General features: G+C 38.6%; 1 protein-coding gene and 1 pseudogene across 2 annotated transcripts; both read left to right on the top strand.

The window, feature by feature from the left end:
- The first annotated feature begins 1533 nt into the window (after positions 1–1533).
- On the top strand, positions 1534–5478 carry LOC110754182 (ABC transporter G family member 9-like). Its single transcript, XM_088245425.1, has 4 exons — positions 1534–1671; positions 1747–2522; positions 3250–3592; positions 4078–5478. The coding sequence occupies exons 1-4, from the start codon at positions 1543–1545 to the stop codon at positions 4720–4722; spliced, it is 1893 nt and encodes a 630-aa protein (XP_088101551.1). The 5' UTR covers positions 1534–1542; the 3' UTR covers positions 4723–5478.
- Positions 5479–5896: 418 nt separating this feature from the next.
- Positions 5897–10374, top strand: LOC110754183 (TMV resistance protein N-like; annotated as a pseudogene). The gene is made up of 5 exons (XR_015826276.1): positions 5897–6499; positions 6605–7727; positions 7839–8114; positions 8227–9322; positions 9490–10374. The product of XR_015826276.1 is annotated as a TMV resistance protein N-like (transcript).
- Positions 10375–10622: the final 248 nt, after the last annotated feature.

Here is a 10622-nt window from a genome sequence, read left to right as displayed (position 1 = left end):
AAAAATATTTAAATAATTATTCTAAATCAGATTCAACTCCGAAAACTCATAAATTATTGCAATTAAGACAAACATAATTATGTTTGTGAAATTTTTAAGTGAAATAAGAGTCTGTATGTGAAAGTGTCACCAGAATCAGAAGGCTTAAAAGGGTTTCGTTACTTGATATGTTTGTAACAAGCGAAAGTGGCTAAAATGGCCCTTTTGTAAAACATTTATTCTGTAAATAATATAAAATTATTAAAAAAATAATACAAGAAAATGAATTTGGTGGGGTGATCACAAATTGCTTAGACCAATAAGAAACAAAGAGAAGAAAGACCGGCCTATGCTGTCTGTTGGCGGTGGCGGTAATGTAAGGCTGGTGGCGTCTAGAATTTGTGTTGGTTTCCTTGCAAACAAGAACAAAAGCTTGAGTATTTTATTATTTGATGATGTAAGCTTGTTCTGCTGCTTGCGTGCGTCATTCTGGCCGACATCAACCGAATTGTTATCAACGGAATTGCTTTTATCAACGATATGGCTTTGCTTTTATCAACGGAATTGTTATCATTTAATTGTCATTATTTGTGTATGGAGTTAGAATTGCTTTCAGTGGATCCTTAGTTTCTTGTTTAGCAGGAGTCCAACAATGGTTAACTTTATTTTCAAAGTGTTGACAGGATATTACTTAGTAATACCGCATATCCCTTTTTTTTCTAATTGCAAAACCAAAGAGGACAACGTGAGAATATTGATAAACTATATTATGATTGAACAACTATTAAATTGGATATAGCTGTAACTCCAAAAGCGAGAGTGGCTTTTGATTGTGAGGGAGAGTGAGAGTTTTAGCTTAGAGAGAGAGAGAGAGATCGGCTATTAAATTTGAAATTCTCTTTCAGTGATGTAACTCCAAAAAAGAGTGGTTTTTTTTATTGTGAAGGAGAGTAGTGGCAAATTCAGAATTTGAAAGCCGGTTGGACGGAATTTACCTAATAAACTCAACTGTAGAAGTGAATTTGACATAAAAAAAAATACACATGAGATTGTTGTTGGATTAGTAAATCGAAACCAAAGATGAAAAAATCCAGCTGAAAGTCGTAATCATGCATGCACAAAGAGTAACTATATAAATAAAGGAAACTTATTAATAGCACGAACAGAAGCATCCTCTTCTATATAATGATGACAAAAAAAGGCATGAAGATACAATATATGAGAAGAAAACGTTGGAAAGAAATTTTTTTTTAAAAAAATACCTGATGAGGGAAAAAAAAAAGGAAAAAAAAAAAAATCAGATAAGGGGTAAAAAAAGCAACTAGAAGAGTGAGTAACTAATATTTAATGAGGGTTGGCTTTTAAACTTTCCTAGTAGAGAAAAAGAAGTTTTTATACAATTTTATTGTCTACATGGGAACATATGCGGCTGGCTGGCTCTCTAGATGTCACACAGCCTAAGATGTGGCTGGCTGGGCGGCGTAGAGGTTTTTTGTTGTTGTTGTTGTTGTTGTTTTGTTGTTGTTCTTGGCTGCCACTGGGAGAGGGAGGGTTTTAGCTTTAATGGAGAGAGGGAAAGAGAGACCTCAACATCACGCAAGCATGGAGCAAGAAATGTTGGATTTAGAGATTCAAACTGCTACTGAAGCTCCAGCTATCTTCAAGAAAGCCATTCGACCCGTCACATTGAAGGTACATATATGTAGAAAAATGGTGTCTTCTCTCACTTTTTTTTTTATTTAAAAAAACTAAATCACATTTACGCAGTTTGAAGACGTGGTTTACAAGATCAAACAGAAGAATAGTACCAAGAACGAAGAGAAAGTGATCTTAAATGGTGTCTCGGGACTCGTTCAACCGGGGGAAATCCTCGCCATGCTCGGCCCCTCCGGGAGCGGCAAAACGACTCTCCTAACTGCACTCGGAGGCCGGCTAGGCGGTCGACTCAGCGGCGCCATAACCTACAACAACAAACCATTCTCAAACGCAATGAAAAGAAACACCGGCTTTGTAACCCAAGACGACTTTCTCTACCCCCACTTGACGGTCACCGAAACCCTGTTCTACACAGCCCTTCTTCGCTTGCCCAACACGCTATCGAAAGCCAAGAAGGCTATGCAAGCTGAGGCCGTGATTATACAACTGGAGTTAACCAAGTGCAAGAACAGCGTTGTTGGGGGTGAGTTCTTGAGGGGTGTTTCGGGTGGGGAGAGAAGAAGGGTTAGCATAGGCCAAGAATTACTCGTAAACCCTAGCTTGCTCTTCTTGGATGAGCCCACGTCGGGACTTGATTCGACGACGGCGCAGCAGATTGTGTCGGCATTGTGCGATTTGGCAGGTGGAGGAAGAACAATTGTGATGGCCATACATCAACCTTCAAGTAGGATTTTCTACATGTTTCATAAGGTGGTGTTGTTATCGGAAGGGAATTGTTTGTATTTCGGAAAAGTATCGGAGGTCATGGACTATTTTTCGGGCATTGGCTTTGTCCCATTGGTAGCTATGAATCCTGCGGATTTTCTATTGGACCTTGCCAATGGTATGTTTCTTTTTTAATAATTAGTAGCTTCATTTTTTATTTCAGCTGTCAAAATCCTGAGATTTATGCAAGCATGGGTTATGGGTCATGGGTTCAGTAATTGCATGTAACTTAGGCCCATCTCTTCGTGCAATGACATCCTTGACTTTGGGCCATTGTTAATTACTGTTCGAACTTCCAAAGTGTTGAATAAATTTCTAGGAAATTCAATTTTGGACCACTGAGAATTTACTATTTTGTTTTTAGTACATGCGATAGTCTAAACTAAAAAAAATAAGGGTTTCACACACACACACAACCAAGATGTCATAGGACTTCAAACTTGAGACCTATGCTTTGCAAGTCAATGACCTTTTTCACTAGGCTAAAACCTGAGAATTTATTCTTATGTTTGGGGATTAGAAACCCCAAAATTGTCTTGGAAATGTTTGTAGCATTGTCAGAGATGCTTGGGGAATTTATTCTTATTCAAAATTCATGAACAATGCATTAATTATCATCCATATTGTAATTTTGTGTGATTTTTTTGGCTATAGTTTTACTTTTTCATTATTCTTTTGTGCCATGTTTGCTATATATAGGATTTTAGTGTGAAGTGTATATTAGATGTTAGTTTTACTTTTTGATTACCCTACAAGTGCGTCATGGTGCATGCCAGTGTGTCTACAAGTGTATATTAGATGTTTGTGAAATTGTTTGTGTGAGTAATTTTTGTTGCATTTTATATGTAGTGCAGGTCTGGCACCTAATGGATCGCATGAAAACAAAAGCAAGGTGAAGCAGAGCCTAGCCTTGGCCTATAAGCACAACCGTTTATATAATTTGAAAGCTCAACTTCAAGGGGAGCAACTTCAAGAAACCAACTCCAGCCATTTTCAAGATGGATCAGAAGACAAGAACTTTGCGAAATGGCCCACTACTTGGTGGCAGCAATTCTCTGTGTTGCTTAGGAGAGGACTGAAAGAGAGGAGGCACGAGTCCTTCTCTGGTAGCCAGATTAACCAGGTTGTGGTGGTGGCTCTTCTTGCTGGGCTAATATGGTGGCAGTCAAATATTTCCCACTTGCAGGATCGGGTAACATACACTTCCTTCCTCTCCCTTTTTCTAGCATTTGCAATGTGCATTTTCTTTTTTTTGGTTACATGGGGAATTTCAATATGCATTTTCATGGGACAGATTCAATCAAAAGTCTAATATAATTAGTGCTAATATCATTAGACTAGTATTAAAAGGGACATATTATCAATTATTATGACTAATGACTGATTGATACTTCACTTGTCACATAGATAATCTGGTTTATTAATCTGGTAAAAAACAATGATTCATACCGTTCAGAGGGTATGATTTGTTTCCTTTTTCTGGGTTTGGCACAATAGTTGAAGATATAGGCTATTGGGTTTATGCCAAGCATGACATAAAGTATCACTTAATGGAATGCCTAAGTTTCAGCATGCAGAAGAAATTTTTTTCTGGATAAGAATTTACAAAGACATCCTAGCTCCTCAAACATAACCCATTTTAACAACTTTGAGAATCTTTTTCGGTTATATATGCAGACTGGGCTTCTCTTCTTTATGTCTGAATTTTGGGGGTTTTTCCCTCTGCTCCAAGCAATTTTCACCTTCCCTCAAGAGCGCAAGATGCTTGAAAAGGAAAGATCATCAGGCACATTCATGCTCTCCTCATATTTCATATCAAGGATTGTTGCTGATCTCCCTATGGAGCTTGCCCTTCCAACCCTATTTGTCACCATAACATATTGGATGGCAGGGCTCAAACCCACAGCAGGACACTTTTTCCACACCTTGCTTGTTCTGCTACTCAGTGTGTTAGTGGCTCAAGGCATGGGGCTTGCTCTTGGGGCTCTGGTAATGGACCAAAAAAAGGCCACAGTACTTGCATCAGTCCTCATGGTGTCATTTCTGCTAGCTGGAGGTTTCTTTGTTCAACATATTCCTGCTTTCATTGCTTGGATCAAATACATCTCCATCATTAACTACTCATACAAGCTCTTGCTGGGGTCTCAATACAATGAAAATGACACTTACCCATGTGATAGTGGGCTTTGCTTGGTTAGAGATTTCCCAAGTATAAAACATGTTGGGCTTAGTGGACAAATAAGTGCAGCGGTTGCTTTGGCCATAATGCTTGTGGGTTGTAGGCTAATTGCTTATTTAGCTCTCATGAGGACTGGGTCATAGGCTAATTGGTTTTTCCTTCCTAGAGAGTTAAACTGAGTGGTTAAAGGCAATTGCTTTGGTGTGCCATTTTGTTTATGTAAAGCATTAAGTTATGCTAGCCCTATAGTTATGTGCTATATAGACTCACAGCTAGGCTAATGGCGAACTCAATAAGAAAATTTGTATGTAGTTTAGGCGTAAGCAGAAGCTTAGAAATTAGATTAGTTTGCTACTTCAATTCTCGACAGCAAACTTGATGTATTAAAATGAGGAAGGAAACTTTGGTAAGTTAAAGTTTGGTAAGTGGAAATATGGAATCCATTGATCGATCTTTTACAATTAGAGCTGATGTTGGATTTTGCAGCAGCCATTAGGATTTCATCATGTCTGCTATTGTTTAATGTAAACATATAAAATCAGGAAAGGAAAGGAGAGGTGGTTAGTTCATGAGGGAAGAGAGAATAACACAGAAGGAGAGGCAAAAGAAACTCTGAGTATTTTACTTTATATGCAGATAGTGACAACATGAAGCTAAAAGAATTGCAAAGGCATAATTGGATGCAAGAGAAGCTGCGGTTGATACTTGAATCTTCTGATGAAGAGCACATGAAGCAGTCCCCTTCTGTCAACAATGTCTTGAATCTCCATCTGTCAACAATGTGAATTGAAGAGCCACTAGAAGCAGAGCAACTAACATGCATGAACTCCTTGAATTGCTTGGAGAGATCAATAAGAGTAGTGATAGTAATGCTTCTTGACTTGGTAGTGCAATGAGAGTATTCGTAACTGTAATGGTAAATTTGAAAACAACGTAAAATATTGAAAATTAACCAAGATATATTTTTGTTGACAACATGAGTTATGTGTTGCAAGTTGTTCTTTAACTTTTCACATGGACAAGATTGAATGTAAATTGTGCTGAAACCAGATAATGGCAAAATGCTTTTAGACAAAGCTAACCATATGACATCTAAAAACAAAGAAGGAAGCTTTCTGTAAGAATTCCTCAGGATTCCCACCCAAATAGTTAACGTAAGAAAAGACAAAATGGGAGACATTGTAGCATGTTTGAACGACACTAACAAGAAAAACTGTGTGCTTACGACGAGTTTTCCAACTCCCTTTTCCTTGTAGCTAGCTAGCTTGTTCTTCTGTTGTTTAATAACTTTTCACTAACCAAATTACCAACAAAAAAGGTAAAATAAAACTGGCCGTTGGAGTTTAAAGATTTGGCGAATTGCTTGTTCTCATCAGGTGTTTGCACTTTGCAGCAGCAGATTTCCCGGAGGAAGCACTTTCCAATGGCCTTGAGCAGCACCCAAAGAGCCTCTGAACAATCAACTCCTCGTTGGAAACACGATGTGTTTTTGAGTTTCAGGGGTGAAGATACCCGCAAGGGTTTTATATCCCATTTATACCACGAACTGGACTACTGGCAGGCAATTAAAACCTTCAAGGACAACCGAGATCTTGAAAGAGGGACAAGTATTTCTCCAGAGCTCTTGCGTGCGATTGAAGAATCGCAGCTTGCCATCATTGTTCTCTCACCAAACTATGCTTCTTCCACCTGGTGCCTGGATGAGCTTACAAAAGTTGTGGAATGCATGGAAGCCAGGGACACAATTTTGCCAATTTTTTATGGTGTGGATCCCTCTCAAGTACGAAATCAAACCGGGAGTTTTGCAGAGGCCTTCACTGAGCATAAAGAAAAGTTAATTACCAAAAAGAAGGTGGAGCAGTGGAAAGCTGATTTAACAAAAGTGGCCAATCTTTGTGGGTGGGATTCAAAGAATTTTAAGTAAGTATCCATGAACAACTTTCCCATGCCTTAACGAGCTATATACTTTACCTAACCTTGTTATATATATATGCCTTGTGGTTATTTTACTCTTCATCCTTGTAGGTGTGAAAGAGAGCTTATTGAGGACATCGTCAAATGTGTGTGGAGGAAAGTGCATCCTTCACTCACCTTGTCAAATTATCCACATAAGTTAGTCGGAATGAATTCTGGCCTTGAGCGACTGGGTATACTACTAGCAACTGATGCAAATGATGATCGCTTTATAGGGATAACAGGGATGGGTGGAATTGGGAAGACAACCATTGCTGAACTAGTATTTGAGAGAATTTCCCATCATTTTGAAGTCAGCAGTTTTCTTGCTAATGTTAGAGAGGTTTATGCAAAACATCGTACTCTAGTTGACCTTCAAAAACAACTTCTTTTCCCAGTCTTGAAGGAAGAGATTAAACAAGTTTGGGATGAACTGTGGGGAACCTTTTTCACTAAGAAATGCTTACACAACAAAAAGGTTCTGCTCATTCTTGATGATGTGGATCAATTAAATCAACTAGAAATATTAGTTGGAAAGAAAGACTGGTTTGGTATGGGGAGTAGAATCATCATTACAACTAGAAATGAACGTTTGCTAGTTGAGCATGGTATAGACATATCATATAAAGTTGAGGGATTGAGTGATGATGAAGCTCTTGAGCTCTTCAGTCTGAATGCCTTTAGGAAAGATCAACCTGAGGAAGGTTTTCTGGAATTGTCTAAGCGTTTCCTAAATTATGCCAAAGGCCTTCCATTAGCCCTTAAAGTTTTAGGATGTTCATTGTATAACGAAGGTCAAGATGTATGGATTAGTGCACTGGATCAAATAGAGAAATGCCTAGATTCAAAAATATTTGATCCTCTCAAAATAAGTTATGATGGATTAAACAAGATGGAGAAAATGATTTTTCTTGACGTTGCATGCTTTCATAAGGGGAAGGGCAAGGAGCAAGTAATTCAAATACTGGACCATACCCGCAACATTTCCAGTCGTAAGGGCATACATGTTCTTGTTGAGAAATCTATGTTAACTATTGAGAAATTTCATGATCCTTTTTCAATCGACATCATGGAGATGCATGACTTGATGCAAGAAATGGCATGGGAAATTGTTGGTCAAGAGTCTAAAGAGCCTGGTGAACGCAGTCGGTTGTGGCTTCACAATGACATTTCTCATGTATTCATGAACAATACGGTAAGAAATTATGTAGAAATACCAGGTCTGGAATAAAATATTATTTCTTTTAATACGATATTGGACTTGAGTCTGAAATTCACTAAATTTTCTTAATTTCTTAATTATTAGGGAACGGGAGCAATTGAAGCCATAGTCTTGCGTTTGCTCAAATTAGAAGAGGTGGACTGGAAATGTGAAGCCTTCTCTAGTATGCATGGACTAAGGTTTATCGAATTTGATAATTTGATCTTTTCATCATGCCCAAACTTTCTGCCACATTCCTTAAGAAGTATCCATTGGAGTTGGTATCCTTCCAAGTTTCTCCCACCAAGTTTTCAACTGAATTCACTTACTGAACTTAGTCTGCATCATGGAAAACTTGTTCGGCTTTGGGACGGAACAAAGGTAAGATTATTTAATATATCCCTTTATCAATTTGTTTAAAAATTTTTTTGAATCAAGTTGAAGTTTCTGGAAGATAATTATTATCCTACCATTTTCTATGTATTTTATACAGGACTTCCCCAACCTGAAATATATGGATGTTAGTTACTCTGATAAATTAACCAGTACCCCAGATTTCACAGGTCTACCAAAGCTTGAGAAGTTGAACCTTGAGGGCTGTAGGAATTTAGTTGAGATCCACCCATCCATTGCAGTCCTCAAAAGGCTTAGAACTTTGGATTTCAGTAACTGTAAAAGTATTAAGAATCTCCCAAGTGAGGTAAAAATGGATTCTCTTGAATATTTTAGTCTTCGTGGCTGCTCAAAAGTGAAAAAGATTCCACAGTTTGCAAGACAAATGACAAAATTGTCAATGCTTTTTTTAGATGGAACTGCTATTGAGGAAATACCTTCATCAATTGAATGTCTGGTTGGCCTCATTGTACTGGATCTATGTGACTGCAAAAGTCTCTTGGCTCTTCCCGAGTGCGATTTGTAATTTGAAGTCTCTTGATACGCTCTGCATATCCGGATGCTCAAAACTTGACAAACTCCCGGGGGAGATGGAGGCTTTAGAGTATCTTGACTTGGCGGGAACTGTTTTAAAAGAGCCGCTTGTTATGATGAAAAACCTCAAGTTACTATCTTTACGTGGGTCAATTGCTAAACCAAGGCGCTGGTCAGGCCTTGCTGGCTTATTTGGAATTAGAAAGAGTCCTGAGCCTCGCCCTCAGCCTTGGGGCTTGGTGTTGTCTTCTCTTAATCGTTTATGCTCTTTATTGGAATTGGATCTAAGTGATTGTGATCTAAGTGAAGGGGATATCCCCAATGATATCGGTTGCTTGTCCTCTTTACGAGAGTTATATCTTAGAGGAAACAATTTTGTGAGCCTTCCTGCAAGCATTAGATCCCTTTCTCAGCTTTGGTGTTTTAACTTGGAGAGGTGCAAAAGGCTTCAACTACTGCCAGATCTTCCATCAAATAACGAATTACACGTAAATGTAAATGATTGTACTAGCTTAAAGAGGTTGTCATATCCATCAAAGTTGAGCAGCAGATTCGCCAATTTGTATGATTTTACTTTCAGTGCTGTTAATTGCTTTAGATTGGTTGAAGATGAAGGCTGGAGTGCTAGAATAATTTCAACAATAATGAAATTGGCCACTAAGGTACACACACACACACACTCTCTCTCTCTCTCTGAATATAATAATGGCAGAAACTATATTGGGGGAGGTGGGGAATTGAACCTAGAATCTCGGGTGCAAGGGAAATATTCTTATACCACATTACCTACAAATCCCTTGCATAATATGTAATGGTTCTTTTGATGCAGGGAATGTATCCAGATTTGTACGATAAGTATATTGTATTCCCCGGAAGTGAAATTTCAGAGTGGTTCAATGTTCAAAGTGAGGGACATTCACTAAATGTGGAGCTACCTCCAGAATCATGCACCAGCTGGCTGGGGGTTGCTTTTTGTGTTGCTTTTGCAGATCATTGTTAAGCTCATAATTTCATACATATACATGCCCTATTTACTTACTTCTTTTGCTTAGTTTCTTAGATTTCTAAGTTATTTGCCTCCCTTTGTGTGTTTTGTAGGCAAATAGAGCAAGAGAGCATAATTCATGCAATTCAAGCATGTTAAAGCCTAATTTGGATGAATGGATGAAGAGCTTAAAAGACAAACTCATTTTGGCTACAGCCCCCTGCCAGTCCAGTTCCGTAGGTCATATTACAAGCTTTGTTTCAGCAACCTACACAGCTCGGATGAGGCCACATTCTTCATGAAAGTTGTTCCAATTGGTGTGTACTATAACATATCCAAACTTCAGCCCCATTGGATAAATCTGGAGTCCGTTACCTAGCAAACACAGAACCATGCTCAGGATGGATCTTATCAGCGCGGAAAATGAGTTAGCAATTTGTTTCGGCCTTAACTTCTTCCTCCGACCTTGGATTGGCCCAAATAACATATGGCTGGAAAGAAGACATTCTGAACTTCAATTTCGAGTGCTTAAAGTCCTAATTTGATTAAGAGAAGCCCAAGTTGTAAGCAATTGAAGTTGCTGGTCATGCTGACCTCAGCATGTGCTGGTTGGATGCTTGGTCATGGTGAGCTAGGTATGAGCTATCATTTCTGGTTGGAAGCTTGGTCATGGTGACATGAAGATGAGCTAGGGCTGCTGGTGGGATCTATTGGTGAAGTGCATCAACCAATTCAAGATTTTCTAATACAAGTGCATCACCCAATTTAGATTTTCTAATACAAGTGCATCAACCATTTCAGATTTTATAAAACAAGTGTTGTATGCATTAGCCATATTGAATTCAGATTTTCACTTCCCCTAGGCCTATAAATAGGGAAGTTCTCTAAGCTTGTAAACACACCCCAAGGGGGGGAGCTCTCAAACACTTCTCTAGAGCTCCCTTCCCTTCTCTCCCTCAAATTCTCTTAGTTTCTCT

The sequence above is a fragment of the Prunus avium genome, chromosome 8 (assembly GCF_965620075.1).
Source record: "Prunus avium chromosome 8, drPruAviu1.hap1.1, whole genome shotgun sequence".
NCBI lineage: Eukaryota > Viridiplantae > Streptophyta > Magnoliopsida > Rosales > Rosaceae > Prunus > Prunus avium.
This window is presented reverse-complemented; position numbering and strand designations above follow the sequence as displayed.

What these genes read in the sequence shown, in the direction of transcription:
- LOC110754182 (XM_088245425.1), top strand. Translation starts at nt 1,543, where the DNA reads ATGGAGAGAGGGAAAGAGAGACCTCAACATCACGCAAGCATGGAGCAA. An exon ending in TTCGACCCGTCACATTGAAG is followed by an intron (nt 1,672 to 1,746) that starts GTACATATATGT and finishes ACATTTACGCAG; the next exon opens with TTTGAAGACGTGGTTTACAA. An exon ending in TTTCCCACTTGCAGGATCGG is followed by an intron (nt 3,593 to 4,077) that starts GTAACATACACT and finishes TTATATATGCAG; the next exon opens with ACTGGGCTTCTCTTCTTTAT.